We start from the raw sequence: 16,527 nt of genomic DNA, 5'->3' as shown, positions 1-16,527 counted from the left end.
AATATCAATCAGTCTGGGTCAAAATTACAGTAAATCCAATAATTCACTAATACTGGCCTGGACTTAATTCAGTAAATCCAACTTAATCCAAAACTTAATATTAGGGTCTGCAAAGACTTGCATGAACGTGGTTATCAGGCAGGCCAGCAGAAAGCAGGGTAGGGCTTCTTCAGATGAGTGACACGACCAGCCAACAGGCCTGTGGAATGAAAAATTTTCTGGTCGGACTATCCCACTTTTATTGTTGAGTTGTGGAAGTGCTGTCTGGACTTGCTGGCCAGGGATTGCATCCCCCATCTGCTCCCTTCTGTGCCATCTCTTTCTTTTGTGTGCTCGGAAATACCATATAATGCAATACTAACCCTACATTTCCACCCCTTCCTTTCATGTGTCAGCAGGGGAAAGCGTGGTGGTCATGTCCTGGCTGTGCAATGCTAGGACTGATGTCTATGCCACAGACACACCACCACCCCACCCCTGCCCCCAAGGGTGTCAGATGCAGAGAAGAGTTTGGTCACGGAGTCTCTTTGTCTATAGTTTCTCTTTGAAATGGAAATACTGTGTTCTTTTCAGAAACTGTGAAATCTCAAATGACTGAAACTGGAAGAGCAGAGGCATGGAAGGGAGAGTTTGTAGGGCTAAAACTAGATGCTGCCCCAGAGAATTGATCTGTCTCTTGGTTGTGCCACAGAGTTCTGGTGGGAAGATTGGAAGGCGATGCAACTAAATGCACTGTAGATGTTGTTAGTCTTGTATATTTTGTGAGGTTTTGTGCAGAGCTCCAGCTTGCTCTGGGGCTGTCTGCTGACTCAGAGCTGTGAAGTCAGATCCAAAGCAGCAAGGGTTAAATGGGAAGGGTTGCCCAGCCATGCCTGAGGGTGAGTGGGCAGGAGCCTTTGGCAATAAAGAAAAGTAAATGGTCTGGATGAGCAGTCAAGCTCAGGTGCTTCTGAATCAATTGGACCTTGTGCTGTGGCAGCTGAGGGATCTCAGCACCTGTGCTGGGCATGGGCTGGGGAGGCACCATGGTGCAGTTCCTCTTCCAGGCATGGTAGCACAGTGTCCCTGGGGGACAAGTGCCTGGAGCAAGCTAGGAAGAGCTGTTAGCTGCTGCCGCCCCTGCCCTGGGTGGCCTTTCCAAGGTAATGGCTCTCTGGTGTCTCCCCTTTGTTCCCAGGAGAAGCAGCCATCTACCACTCCCTGAGTGAGCCCAGGACTCATAGCAACCCTGATTCCCTGCTGGTGCTGCCCCAAACACCGCTTTCAAGTGAAGAGCCCCTTTCTGTTAACACAGGTAAGTTGGAAAAGACTTTGTAAGAATCAATGGAAGTTTCTCACCTAAATAGGGGGTCTGCACAGAGCAAAAGAGAGACGGATGGAGAGGGAAGCAGAAGAAAGAAGGGTGGAAGCAGAGCAAGTGTGTCTAAATCCCACATCAGGGACCTTGACTCCACTCGCCACAAACTTAAGGACAGGTATAAATTCTCCTCACTTTACTCATATGAGAAAGTGAAGCTGGCTGACTCTCATTCTCTCTCTCTTTCTTTCTCTCTTCCTGTCACTCAGAGGCTTCAGTCTTTAGTCCCTTGTCCTTTGCCATAAGTTTCTTTAAACCACAAGATGTGACACTTTAAAAATGCTAAGCATCTACGGTTTCTGGAAGCACCCACTATTTCTAAACACCCTTCTTTTATCCCAGAAAGCTCTAATCCCTCTCTCTCTACCTTCCCCCGATGTATGGGTTACAAGCACAAGTTCTCTTCTTGCACGTACCTTCTGTGGGAGATGGGGTTGCTCCAGCTTTATTCAAGCATTTGCTGTTCCCTATAACCTGCTGATCCCTATGCTGGTAAGAAGGTGTCCCATGAGTTTGCATGCACACAGCTGAGGTGTGGGTCCCTACTTGTTACACTCTGCCCTGTCAGTCCTCTAGCTGGATACAGGCTGGGCTCCTTACAGCATCTGATGGAGAGGATGCTCTTTCTGGCACAGGTAGAGGTTGTGATGTTGGCAGGGTGACTGGGTATTGTCACACAGATCTTGACTACTGCTGTTTCCACTCCAAGGTGTTTTCTTCATGTTAAAAATTTAATGTTTCTTTTATACTTTTATTGAATCCTTTTTTGTTTCAAAAGTGTCTAAACTTCCCCAGTTACTGTTTAATGCAGGTGATGATTGTATTCCTCTTCAACACCATCAGTTGGTGGTTGATGACCATCTTCCCTTTGGACTTGATCAATTTTGGGCAAATGTCCTTCAGATAAACCAGTCTTTGGCACGTACACACACACAGATTGCACAGTTGCATTCTGACCTTAACAGGTATTGTTATTCAGCCCATTTGTCAGGGGCCAACTATAGGAGCAACCCCAGAATAAGTTCTCCCAGTCTGTTATGGTCCATAAGATCCTTGTATGGGCTCTTAAGAGGCCATGCTCATAGCATGGGGGCTCCAGGAACACCTATCCTTGTGTGTTAGCATAGCCTGGAGAAGGATGTTTGCCTCCATAACTGTTGATTTTTCAGGTGGTGGGGATCTTCAGTGTTGTGATCCTCTGCTGCTGGTCTTAGCCCACAGTTGGTGAGCTATCTTTTTATACCCTTCAGTTTCAGCAACCTGTTGCCTTCTGCAGTTGCTTACTCTGTTTGAACTGTTTGCCCCATGTTCCCTGGTGAATCATAGAAACCGATTGACAGGTGAGTAGTTTACCAGATGATCATCATGCAGGTGTCTTACCTGCACTATTGTTTCATCTACCATTTAACCAAAATGCTAAATACATGAATGCTAAATTAGCAGTTTGTTTACTGCCAAGCTGCTCTCTGCAGAAATGGTAACTGTTTGCTTGGGGTTGGCCATTCAGTTACTGTCCAGTCTTGGTACAGTTGTTCCCACACCCATGGTTCTGCAGCCTCCTGCTGCATTTATATTAACTTTCTCTTCCAGTAATGTGTAGGACAAAGGCTGTAACCTCATGAGTCTTTACTGCATGTCCTACTGTCTTCTTGACTGCTGACAGTGAACTGGTTTTGGGTGTGCTTTCTATACCCTCTAGCAGTCAACTGTTACTGTGATCTTGGTTTGCCTCTCACGAGTCCGACACAACATTGCTCAGTCTCGTACTGTCCCTATGTTTTCCCTGTTTAGGTATTTTCTGGCTCCAGTGTGCAGGTGTATAGGCTTTAATGTTAAGTTACAGTGTTCAGTGAATGAAATATTAAATCTTTGCTGGAATGTCTTACCCAACACAACAGGTCAAAAGCCTGTAACAATTTCTTCTGTATTTTAGGCTTCATTTATTTACCTCTGTATGTAGAGGAGGGCCTCTAAGAAGTAATCCATAACAAGCATTGCCAATAAAAATTGAGATTTTTCCTATCAGAAATTAATTTAGATGTTTTGTGTAGATTAAGACTATTAGAAAACTGAAGGAAACATAGCCTTCCACTGTTTGGATGTATTGTTCCTTTTCCCCTGGAATAGAAACCCATAACAGTTGAACTTACTGGTCTTTATAGAAATGACTCAAATTCCCCTCAAATCTCTATGTGAGGTGAATGTGAGGTGTCTCCACAGAGTGATTCAGGGACATTACATAGACAGAGGCCAGAGACACATCTAAAACTATCTGATGGAGAAGTCTAGGTGTTTTAGTTGTGTGATAGATTTGTCAAAGAGCTGTGCTGGTACTCCTACGTTCAACAGTCTCTCCATTCCCTTTCTATGTGCTGTCAATGAAAAATTGGCAGTTGCTTGTGTAGTAGTTGCTGATGATTTCTGAGGCTTGTGGTCAAGGTGAGAAAGTAGCAGGTGAAGGAGTGAAGCAGGCATGTGTGAGGAACAGTCGTCTTTTTGTCTTTCGAAGTCTTGTACTGATACTGATCTTCTCAAATGTTCTTCCTAAGACAAGTGCTTTCTGCCAAATACCACTTTTTAAAGTAGCATATTTTGTTGTATTAAAGTTATAAAAAACTTTAAGGTTGTGATCACAGTTGCAAACTTAGTTTTCTTAATCCAGCTAATGATGATGAACTAAGGTTGCACTCCTCATTTTTATGGTCTTGGCAGTGGCAAGAATTGGGTTTTACTCTTGGCTAAGTTGTGTGTTGCATGTAGTCAAAGGTTCTCCTCTGTTTAGCAAGGATTTTACGATTACTGCTAGTTGGAATCTTAGTCTTGTTTACATATCTCAATCATGTTTCTGGAACGTATAAATGTCTTAAATTTTGTCAGCAGTTATATAATTCAAGGACATGATTGTTTTATCGTGTTGTGGTTTAACCCCAGCTGGCAGCTAAGCACTACACAGCTGCTTGCTCACTCCCCCACAGTGGGACTGGGCAGAGAATCAGGATAAAAGTAAGAAAACTTGTGGGTTGAGATGAAGACAGTTTAATAGGTAAAGCAAAAGCTGCACACGCAAGCAAAGCAAACCAAGGAATTCATTCACTGCTTCCCATCAGCAGGCAGGTGTTCAACCATCTCCAGCAAAGCAGGGCTCCATCACACGTAATGGTTACTTGAGGAGACAAGACACCATCACTCCGAATGTCCCCCCCGCCCCCTTCCTTCTTCTTCCCCCAGCTTTATATGCTGAGCATGATGTCATATGGTGTGGGATATCCCTTTGGTCAGCTGGGTTCAGCCGTCCCAGCTGTGTCCCCTCCCAACCTCTTGTGCACCCCCAGCCTACTTGCTGGTGGGGTGGTGTGAGGAGCAGAAAAGGCCTTGACTCTCTGTAAGCACTGCTCAGCAGTAACTAAAACATCTCGGTATTATCATACTGTTTTCAGCACAAATCCAAAACATAGCCACATACAAGCTACTATGAGGAAAATTAACTCTATCCCAGCCAAAACCAGCATGTATCCCCTGATTATTTTTCAGGAAATACCCAGTGTAGCATTAGCAATCTGAAATCTTTCGCTTGGATGCGAAAGCCTGTTTTCTCATCTAAGATTCCTGTATCGCTGTAAGTGTTGCCTCAATACTGTTTATGTTTTTTACAAGTTTCATATACAACTTTGTTTTCCTGTTTTGTTATTGGTGTCCTTTGAGAGCAGGGAAAGTAAAAGAGTGAAGGAAGATAGAGCTGTCTTTGAATCTTGATAATAACACCTGGAAAATTTAAACTTTGTAGCTCTTATAGGCTAGATCTGAATGATGCTTCTAATTCCTAAGTTTGAAATCAGGAGAATCTTAACATCTAAAAGAGCCCATGAAAGAGAGTCAGGAGCCTTGGGTGATCTGGGAGAAATGACCTGAAACATTTTCTTGAGAAATTGTCTAACATCCTGCACAAAGCGATGTGTTTGTTCTGTCTTAGGTGGGTTTGAGCATACTGAGAGGAACTTAACTGAGATGCAAACAGCATTCATGCTTGTAGGTTGTTGTAGGTTTTTTGTGCTTTTTGATTTTTGAAGACCGAAATAGTGTTTGGCTTTGAAGATGTTGTCTCTAACAGCTTTCCAGAGGTTATTCAGAAGTAATATGCTCACCCAGATGGGCTTGTTGGTAATCAACGTAAATTCTGGAATATAACACATGAAGAGTTAGAGATTTGTGACCTTGTCACCTCCTGGAGGTGTACTTACTGCAGTAGCAGAGGTGATGATGTCATCTCAATGCTTCATGCTGAGTAAGTTAATGCTACCAAACAGAATTAGGGGTGGTTGGCTTGTAGCTACTTGTGCTGTTAACTAGAAGCACTAACAGCATTTCTCAAAGATTAGTAGCTGCCCACAGTGTCGAGGAAGAGCAGATGACGTGTAAAATAAAAACAAGTGGGCCACATTATTATGAGAGATCTTTACTGCACCCGGATTAATTTTCTCCTTTCTTTTGTTGTATTTGAAGGTATAATTGAAGTCCAGTCATCTTGTATGAAAACTCTGACCTGTATTATATTCTGTAGGTCCTTCTTATGCTCAGCTCTTAAGCACTGCTTATTGTATCATGTTATACAAATACACTGGGTTTTTTCCATTGCTTTTGGATGAGAGGGTAAATATAACAATCTGTTGTTAAATTAAATAGTTGAATGACAATAGAATTAGCGGAATAATGTGAGGATTTTGTTGTTTGTTAGACAGTCAATAGAACTGTTAGTTGCTGCTCTGTCTTTTTGTACCTTAACTGTGTTCTGGGAAGTAACTTGTGCAACTTGACATTGACAAAATTGATGTCCACAGGATGGGCCAATGGAGTTGCTCTTCTACCTATTTTAAGTGCAATGGATCTGTTCATAATGCATTCTAAATCACTTCTTGGTAACTGAAATAGGTTTTGATCAAAAGATTGAGGTTTGATTTAATTTTTTTTTTTAAATTTATTTTTTTTTTAGCATTTTGGGTTCTGGCTGAAGAAAAAGAAATCAAGAAAAGATGGACTGGAATGTAAGATCACAGAATGCTGATGCAAAGAAGAACCTGCAAAGTGAAGAAGCATGTTACACTCAGTTGTATTCTAAAGCACATGTTTTTCATCAGACAAATGCCTATTCCTCTAACAATGCATGCACTTACGCTGGAAATAACCAAATGGTATATCTGCCAACTAGCAATGTTCCCTTCCCTCCTGTAAATGCTGAAGGATTCAAAACTTCAGATCAGGCCTTACCAGGAGCATCTGTAGCTGGTAATGATTTTTTTATCTCAAAATACTCAGTTGATCGACATCCACAGTCTTGTGTACCAATAGCTCCAAAACCTCCCAATCAGACATCACGTTTGCGGGCAGAGATGACACAGACTTCTTGGCCAAACTGTAATGCCTACACTTATTCCTTTAGAAAGTTACCACCCCTGTCTTCTCAAATGAACACTGGAAATAATGTGAGGAATGTACTTCAGGAACCTCAGTATGTCACCACAAACGCTTACACTGTGCGGCCACAAATACCACAGCATAATTCTATGAGAACTACAATGTCATATCAAAGTAACATTCATTCCCAGAATATTTCTCTATCTCTTGGTACATCTGGGCAACATGTCCAAACCCAAATATATCATCCCAACGCTCAGTTTAAAGTTTTACACTCACCGAATCAAAATTCTGCAGCAAATGTACAGCTGCTACAATATCAACCAAGTCAGATGGGATCAGAAGCTCCTAGCGGATGTTCTGCACCGTCTTTGTTGCCTGCCAACTGTGATTCAAGAGCTGCAGCACAACCTTCAGTAAGTGTACCCCAGGCAGTTCAAAATGTGCCTAATGGATACACCCTTAGCCAACAGAGGCGCCCATTAGATCCAAAAAATGCTTCTGGTTTTAACAGTGTTCAGCAACACTGTCAGAAACAGCAATCTGGAGAAGTTAGTCAATCACTTAGGAATGTCTGTAACTCAAGTGGAAATGTGACAGCAAATCAACTATTTAATGAAATGTGTGTGCCATCCCCTGGCATTTCCAAAGAACTGTATGATGTTGTGCAAGAAACGGAAACTCTTTCTTCGGTGGCTGCTTCAAAGCCACTGAGTGATCCTGCTTCAGTTCAAGAAAGCCAGACTAGTAGTTTAATGAATGGGCCTGTTAATTCTCAAATCTCTTCAGCAGCAGCAGATGGAGGAACAATTACAAAGGACAGACTAGCTTGGGAAGCTCAAAGGCTGCTTGCTATTAAAAAAAAATGTGTCCTGCTTGAAAGGATGCATTGTTACAGAAGACAACTCTTAGCAGCCTCAGAACGTGACAAAAGTACTCCCCCACTTCCTCCAAGTTATCAAGATGCTCTTGCTAATTGTCTTCCACGTGTGCCCAACCAAAATGTACCACCTTCCCCATCTGAAACAGTGAGGACAGAGAGTCCAATACTTAACTCTTCACCTGAAGAAGGAAACAACAAAAACATAGCCAGTGCTGATAACAGAGGATTGGAGGTGACTCAAAGTAACCCTCAGGTGGAGCAGGGAAGCCTTTCATTGAGTTCTGCTCCTGTTCCCTCTCAGAGCAAATTTCCAGCTCAATTAAATAATCCTGAGAGCACTCCCATCTCAGAACAAAGGGATGCCTTGACCTCTTCTCAAAAAACTGTGACGTCCTTGAACAATGCTTCATGTTTTAGTCAAGTGGATAGCACTATCAAAATTGCATCGAAGAATGTGTCAATTAACCCCGAGAACTCATCATTTCTTCAGTTTGTATTAAGCAGCACAAATATATTGAAAGAGAAGACAGCTGGTGCTACTGCTGATAAAATACTGACTAGTCTCCTGTGTAGTGAAAAACCACTGGTAGATAAATCTGTCTCAGGTGGAAGCTTACTAAAAGATACTAGCGAGAAGAGCGTAGAAAGTCTGAAAGGTGAGCAGGCATTTATGGTTCACACAAACTCTCCTGTATCAGAAACAGCCGAATCTGGTGAAGCTAAATTCAAGAGTGATGTAGCTCAGAAAAAAATGCCACTTACTGAAAATACATCTTTTAAACAGAGCAATTATAGTTACTCTGCGGAAGAGCTAACAGCATGCCTGGGCTTGTGGAGAAAACATCCATCGGAATCTGTAAGTGTGCAAAATAGCCAGTCAAATGAAAGCCCCACAGCAAATCAGATTTCATGTTACAGCCAAAGCACAAAAAGCAGAGAACAAAATAATGTTCTGGTTAGTACAGACAAAGCAATTTTGCCTATAACAACTGCTTCTGTAGGACAAAAACTTGATACATTGAGTTGCAATTTGATAAAAAGTTTTGAACTCCAAGTTGCAGTTGTCTCTCCTTTAGTACTTTCTGAACAGAGAACACAGAGTGAACAGGCAGACAAATGTCCAACATCTGCAGGTAAAACCTATCCAGTGATTGACTCGGGAAGCACATGTAGCTTGCAAGAAGAGGGGAAAAATGGTTTAAGTGTGGTAAATACTGATAAAGGAACAACAGAAACTGTTCAGTTGTCACCCAGTGACAGTACAGAAAGTGTTCTGATACAGAAAGTGGACTCACATTTGCAACAGTCCAAATCAGCTGATGGAAACAGAATAGTAAAAAACAGTGTGAGTGCAAATGATCCATATGATGAAAACCAAAGGAAAGTTAGTCAATCTGCACAAGATGCCAGAGAAAATCTGCAGCTTGGATTACAAAACAAGCCGCTTCTTCCTGAATTGGGTATAAATTTTTCTAGTCAAATCTTTCAAGAAGGTGGAAGAGACCGTAAAGATAAGCAAGCTGTGTTAGAGGCAGGAGATACATCCACAGCTGTGTTGGAAGAACAGATGTTTTGTATTTCCAGTGTATGTTCTCTTGTTGAAGGTGATACATTTTATAATCCACAAATAGCAAGTATCTTCAGGTCAGTCCCCGAGACACATGCATTAAATAGTACCTCATCAGAAGGAAATGCATCTGACCCAAGTCAAAAGGAGCAACAGCAGGTCTTGTATAAAAATGAGCTGAGCAATAACAGTTCCCAAAGAGAGAGCTTGCTGCAAAAGATATTGGAGGAATCATCAAGCTGCATGAGTAAACTAGGTAACATTTTGGATGATACCACAACTAGTCATTTGGAGAAAGAAAGCAGTGGCAATCCTCTTAAAACAATTTCTACCTCAGGACAAAAAAAAACACTCAATGCATCTTTCAAGCATCCTGAAAATGACTTGGAAATTCTTGCTAGTATAAACCAGGAGTTAGCTCAAAATTCACTAGAAGTCTCAATCAGTGTAGCTGCTGAAACAAATGCGTTCACTGTTCCAAGAGACAACAGTAAACAAAATTACATGGCCAGTAAAAGTAGTACAAAAAAAGAGATTAACCTTTTTGGAGCAGAACCTGTTAAATGTCTAAACAATCAGCTGTCTGAACTAGTGAAAGAATTTCCATATGGCATTGAAGGTGCCAATATGCTAACAAAAGAACCAGTACAAAATGATTCTGTGGCTGAGCAGATGGAGGATCAACCTCAAAAAGAGGCTCAAATTTGTGACAAGAATTCTCATTTGAAGGACCCAGTAGATCAGATAAAAATTGCAGTGTTAAGCTCAGATGAGATGCAAGAACTATTTCCTGAACACAACCAGTGTTCCTCTAGTGACAGGAAGAGAGTAGCAAGTCAACAGTCAGAAGAGGCTTCAGCTGAGAAGGAGAACCTCAAAGGCAGTATTCGGCCTAGTGAGAATCTATATAAGAAGAAAAAAAAAACACAGAAGGCCTCCAACCCTAGGCAAAAAACCCCAGATTGTTCTTTAATAGGTTGGCTATCTCTAGCATGTACAATGCCTCAGTGCCCCTGTAAATTTGCAACATCTGGTTCAGAGAAAAATGATGATCAACTTTCAAAAGCTGAAAATACTAGTTCTGCAGAGAGACAAGAAAACAACAGTAAATCTGATGTTGTAATGAACAACAACTGTGCAGTGGAAAACCTCCCAATTTCTGAAAAAATCCCAAACAGTGTTAGCAAAAATAAACAAGATATTTGCAAATACACCTCTGTAATGAACAAAAAAGCTAGGCTAGCAGTGAATAATGAATACAAACCGATTACAACACAACAGGAAAAAATTGGACCACTTCATTCCTCTGAAAACCAGGATGTTGATAAATCTGAAAGGAGCAGCTGGAAGGAAGAGCTGCAAATCGACAGAGGAACCCCATTGTTAGACAAAGAATTTCATTCTGACAAAAAAGAACATCACAGAGTCTCAGAAGAGTTGTCAGAGAAAGCTGGTCATGCAGATGCAGACAACATGACAAAGTCATTCAAAAAGAAAGAGGGCGTTTTCAAAATGGAGTCCCTTTCAAAAGGTAAAACCAAAACAGGTTTGGCCATGAATTCCAAAACAGATGTTCACAAACTTACAAAGTCAGAAATTGTTGAAATTAAGCATGCTGAAGTCAATCAAGGACAAAAAATTAAAACCTGTGAAGAGAACTCAGCTGAAGAACAGAACTGTACAAAACAAAAGGAGATACTTGGGCAAGGTGTAGGAATTAACATCAAAGAGAAAGCCAAATTACCAGCAGAAATAAAACATAGAAAGCTGAATAGTTGTCATGCTGATGCTATAAAGTTCCCAAATTTTGGCACTGTAGACTTAAAGTCAAGAAACCACAAATATTCTCAGCATAAATCTATGAAAGTTCATTCTTCACAGGATCAGTTGTACAAACGGAAGAGGAAGGAAAATATGATTGGGAAGAGAGACCCTAAGAAAACAAAGGTGGAAGAGGAAAGACTGAAACAACCTGAAGCAAAGAATTCCAAGCAGATTTCACATAATTGCATGATAAATACTGACAAAGCTAAAAAATTTAATGGAGAAAATGGCTGGAAATCGAAGAGTTTGTTAGCAGATCGCTCTGTGCTTAAACTACAGAGAAAAATGGCTCGATCTTCTACCATCTCTAAAACCTACTTTTCTAACAAAGAGAGACGTCTTGATGGTCAAACCAAAGACAAGTGCTCTGAGAAAACGTTTCCTGATAAAAACCTGCTATACTTAAATAGAAGAAATAACAGATTAAAATTGCATCTTCAGAAGGAACCAAAAAAACACTACCTGAACAGGGTTGCATTTAAACGTATGGCACAGGAACGCATATGTCTGACAAAATTAGAGACATCACCTGTCAGACCTGTCCGGCATGTAAAGCCCAAGATGTCACAAAACAGCCCAGATGTGAAAAGAGATGCTTCTGTCTCAGAAGTTGAGAAATCATGCAAACTTGAATTTAAGCTGTGTCCAGAGATACTGTTCAGAAATCCAACCACTGATGAAGAAAGCTTAGCTGCAAAGAATTCCCTGGAAAGAGAGAAAGCCATTGTGGCAGGTATGATGTTATCTCGATTATTAATTTGTAAGTAAATTAATTGCAATTAAAAAGTATGTACTCCTTTTTAAATTCATGTTGCACAAAACTACAGACAGCGAAAACATGGGACTCTAGAAACTGAAGGTTGAAATAGCTTAGCTAGCTTTCTGACAGACTGTAGCTGTGTGTGAAACTGAAAAAGAACATGAGACTTTTCCTTCAATTTAATGTTTTATTCTTTTTCCTCAAGTTTTACAGAATAAAGTTAGTTTAGAGCATGGCTCTTAAAAGTAACGTCGCAAGAAGGCTTTCTAACCTACTTGTAGAAGGTACCTTGGCTTGTTCATAGAAAGCAGATTCCCTTGGCATAGTTACCAAATGTGGTCTGATTTGTATTTAGTGTTCACCTGGTTGTGTATAAATCTGGCTGGGTAGACAGTGGAGGGAGAGATCTTTTGCGGCATTGAGGAAGAGAGAGGGCTTGGGCCAGACATATCCTGAACGCAGTCTCTGTAACCTTTGCCATCTTTGCTTTAAGGTGCCTTTTTTCCTTCTGTTCTTCCCTATCCTGTCTTTTGACATTTTACATGGTGCATTGTGAAGCATATTTGTGTCAAATGTTATATTTGATTTTAAATAAAACCAAATCTTAAGTTGTGCATACCAGCCCTTGCAGTCGTTTTCACACTCAAATGAAATTACCATTTGCATGTGCTAATATATGTGTTAAAGCTTCATGCTGAATAGAGACCAAAACTTGTGATATAGGAACCTCAAAAACATTTTAAAAATTTTCTCTTTAGGTGTCAAGAGTAAAAAAGAAGATTGGTTAAAATGTGATCCAGTGAAGCAAAAAAAGCTGGAAGATATCTCTACAGGTGAAATGACTTCTGATTATCCCTTTTGTAATATAAATTAAATACTCTTGACTTGGTTTTAAGTGTTCCTTTACAGTAGCAAATCTTAATAAAGTATTTTAACTTATTCTTTACTAGCTCTGCTGCTGAAATGGATACTGTAGAGTAGACATGAGTTTCAAAGATTTGTGGAAACTTTTATTGCCATAAGAACATGTTGCTGGAGATTGCTGGAATTTTCCTACATACATGTGTGCAGTTAAATTGGAGGTAGCACTGGTGACAAGATTCAAGTACAGTTTTAAACTGCAGGTGAAGACCAAGCTAGCTCTTTCCCAATTTAAAATGTAGGAAGTGATGTAACAAAACCTAGTGTGAGACTATAAAAACAGAAGGTGGGGTTTGTTTTGTTTTGTTGGGTTGTTTTTTTGGTTTTTGTTTGTTTTTTTTTTTTAATTTGGCTTTCACAGTAAGTTGATGCTATCTGCACATACACCCGTGCTCACAAGTACCGGAACCTGTGTCCCCCGTTAGTCTGGGCAAGATTAAGTCTATGACGCACATAGGAAAAGTGCTGCCACTACTGTATCTTCCTTGTTTCTCTTGATTGGCAAATTACTTTTTGGATGGTCTTTTATACCCTTTAGGAGTCACCAGTTACCACAGAGGCATCTTTCATCTCAGGATCTTGGTCGTTCCATCCTTTGTAAATCTCAGGCGAGGTTTCTTCCCACTGTCTTTGTTTCGTTGCTTTGGGTATCTTTTTAGCTGTAGTCTTGTTTTCCTACTGGTCTAGCAGGAAGCAAAATGGTGCATTCAGCATGCTGTAACCTTGTTGCCATCCTCTTATCAGAGTGCAAGTCCTCTGCTAACAAGTTATCCATATTGTGGTCTTGATGCAAGCAACACATTTTGCAATGTCTACATCTTTTACTGTTGTTGAATGTGTCCTTGGCTATTGGTGTCTGCCATTCTTTTAGCCCTTCCTCTTCTTTATTCTGTTACTTTCACAAATGCACATTTTCATTCACATCTTTCTTAATATTCTTCAGAAATCTCTCTTATGAAGACACCCAAATGACCATTTGGTGCTTAAAGATGCATTGGAGAGTGATTTAAATCTGAGGTGCTTGGTGTTTTAGGAAGGAAGTTTATGGCTTCCTTTTTGACAGTGGGTGGTCTTAAGTACCACGTGCATAAGGAGTAGAGTCATTTGAGACTCTTAGACTTGCTTTAACCTGCTTCTCTGTCTGTCTTTCAGCTGAGGACAGTATTCCACTTGATACAGCTATACAGATCCTGGATGGAGATCGTGAGGCTCTTCACATTCCAATCAAAGACTCAAAAGAGATGTTTCAGACCTACAGGAAAATGTATCTGGAAAAAAAGATGCAAAAGCCTTGATAGCACTCCTGTATCATAGGTCTTATGCAGTATCACTGGGAAGAAATGCCAACACTAAAATGATTTTTCCTGTTTACTTCATATTTCTGAATAATTGTAAAAAAAAAATTTTTTTTTTGGGGGGGGAGTATTGGCAATTTTTCCACCTATTTTCCTCATTTGTGAATGATTGATATCTTATTCTGTATTTATTGCACAAATATGCTTTGGTGCTGAAAATGCCATTGTAAAATGTATTGTTTCTTTTTGGCATATTTGAATCTTTTTTTATAAAGATACAGGAGTTAGTTGAATCTTGACCAAAAAAACTCAAACTCATTTAAATTGGCAGAGTCTGTTTTCTTTTCTGATTCTGGAAAACTTCTACTTGTACTTTTCATTGCTGGCAGTACAAAAATGTTTCGACTGGAAAGGGATTGCAGTGGATTCCCAAGCATTACACCTTTATTTTCTACTTATGCTAGTCTGATTGTTGTGCTTCTAACAAGGCTTTCTGTTTTTGTAGAGACTTTTTTTTAAACTGGGAATACAAATATAAAACACTCAAATCAGACATACAGATCAGGGGATACCATGAAGTATTTATGCTGCTACCCAGTTTTCTTACGTTTCTTTTTGTGGAACTTGTACAAAGTGAACTCCGAGTTCTTCATCTGAACACCATGCTGTAAACCCATAGTTGACTGAAGAATTCTCTGCTCTTGTTTTTCTCTTTCTGCTTTCTTTATACTTGAAAAAAAAGTGTGATTTTTGTAGTGCAGGGAGTTTGAATTCACTCTTGTCTGGACTATGTTGCTCACTCTAACTAGACTGTAATTAATTTCTTTGTTTATAAAGTGTTAGATAATATTTTGCTACACATCCACTGTGACAGAAGAGTTATATTTGTTGCTGGGTATCTTTTGTTTAAGTGCCTTTTCATTATTGCTCAGAATTTTGAATTGAATCGTATTTTTTCAGAAATTTGGTACTTGATTCTTTCTATCTGTTTAAACCTTTATACTGAAAATAAAAAGTCAGTAGATATTTCATTGAACAATTTTTATACTTGAAATAAATTTTTGAAGGCTATGCCTTGTCTTTTTTTAGTTTAAAAGTATAAAGTTGTGTTTATTGCAGTTAGTTAAATAGGCATTGAAGATATTCTTGTAGATGAAAAGCAGCTTTGAAATAACTGTCAGATCTTCCTTCTTAAAAGGTTTCATAGTTGCAAGTGAGAACTGGACTTGAGTCCAAGCTTTTTCTAATGAACTCCTAACAGCATGTGCTTATACTTCAGAAAACACATCAGGAACGTTTTTCTCTTCAGCATTTGTGTGTTTTTTTTTTTTTTTATTTTTCCCTGCTCTGACTTGGAGTTGGGAATTGGTTGGCATGAGTACTTACAAAGCCTTCAATACTACTCCATTCCTGAAGATGTATGCTTGTCGGCATCTTGGATGTAATTATTCAGTGGAGCATAACATTATAATTTCCTAGCTCTGTCTGTATGCTGAATTAAAAATTGGCTTTTCTGGGAGAAAGAAGTCCTACCCTTCCATCATTTGTACATTTCTTCTCTCAAACAAGGGAACTGTTTGGGAGGTTTTTAACAGCTGTGCTAATAACTTAGACTTTTTTTTTTTTCCTGGCTGGTTGCCCAACTGTTAGTCTGTGGGGAATGTTGCCACTGGAGAATTCTGTAATAATGTTGGCAACTCTGAGAAGGTTTTATTCTGCATTTTCTTGGGAGTTTAGCACCTGTATTATATTGCCTGCATTAAGGAAGATTCAATGTAGCCTTAAGTGTACCCAGTACAAACAACACATAGTTCCTGTCAAGAAAGTATTTTGGGTTTTGTTCTGCATAATGATACATGAAGCTGACTTAAATGCTTGAGTGAATTCTTTTCAATAGGAAATTATTTGATCCATTGACCCATGATGATTATATTCTAAATATTTGGAGAAGTTTGCTCATTGACCCTGTCCACCCAATAAGTGAGAATGCCAGTTTTGAGTCTCAGTGGATACAGCTACATCTTCTTCCCTTCCTCTCTTATACCAAGGAGTGAATCTTGGTTCTGTGACCGTGTTTACACAGTGACTTGTGCCTACACTGCTTTGGTATGGCTAGGATCCTTGGGATAGATGGGCCACATCCTTTCTGCTTGGTTCACATGTTGGCTCAGTAGCTATCCTGTAAGCCTTTGCACTTAAAGTACTTTGCACTTAAGGCTGGCCTCTAGCCTGTGGTAGGCTTACTGCATAATTGCTGCGTGCACCTGCATACTAAGAGAACTGTACCAGATGCTCTTACTCAGTTGCCATTTCTCCTGCTCCTTATGGTGCTGATTGAAGCCATGATACTACACCAAGCCCTTGGCCTTGGACAGCCAAGATGCTGACATCCACCTAGATGAGGCTACTGTGAAAAAACTAGTGCAGTGTTGTTTGAAGCAAACTGACAAATAGGAGCATGAGGGCATTCACTAGCACTGAAGGTGACCATTAAGAATGTGCTGTGAGCCC

General features: G+C 40.1%; 1 protein-coding gene across 1 annotated transcript; it reads left to right on the top strand.

The window, feature by feature from the left end:
• Positions 1–1,182: 1,182 nt before the first annotated feature.
• RESF1 (retroelement silencing factor 1) lies at positions 1,183–14,974 on the top strand. Its single transcript, XM_075720595.1, has 4 exons — positions 1,183–1,294; positions 6,345–11,773; positions 12,559–12,633; positions 13,874–14,974. The coding sequence occupies exons 2-4, from the start codon at positions 6,385–6,387 to the stop codon at positions 14,014–14,016; spliced, it is 5,607 nt and encodes a 1,868-aa protein (XP_075576710.1). The 5' UTR covers positions 1,183–1,294; positions 6,345–6,384; the 3' UTR covers positions 14,017–14,974.
• The last annotated feature ends 1,553 nt before the right edge of the window (positions 14,975–16,527 follow it).

The sequence above is a fragment of the Pelecanus crispus genome, chromosome 1, assembly GCF_030463565.1.
Source record: "Pelecanus crispus isolate bPelCri1 chromosome 1, bPelCri1.pri, whole genome shotgun sequence".
Classification (NCBI taxonomy): Eukaryota; Metazoa; Chordata; class Aves; order Pelecaniformes; family Pelecanidae; genus Pelecanus; species Pelecanus crispus.
The sequence above is the reverse complement of the archived record's forward strand: the minus strand, read 5'-3'. Positions and strand labels throughout refer to the sequence as shown.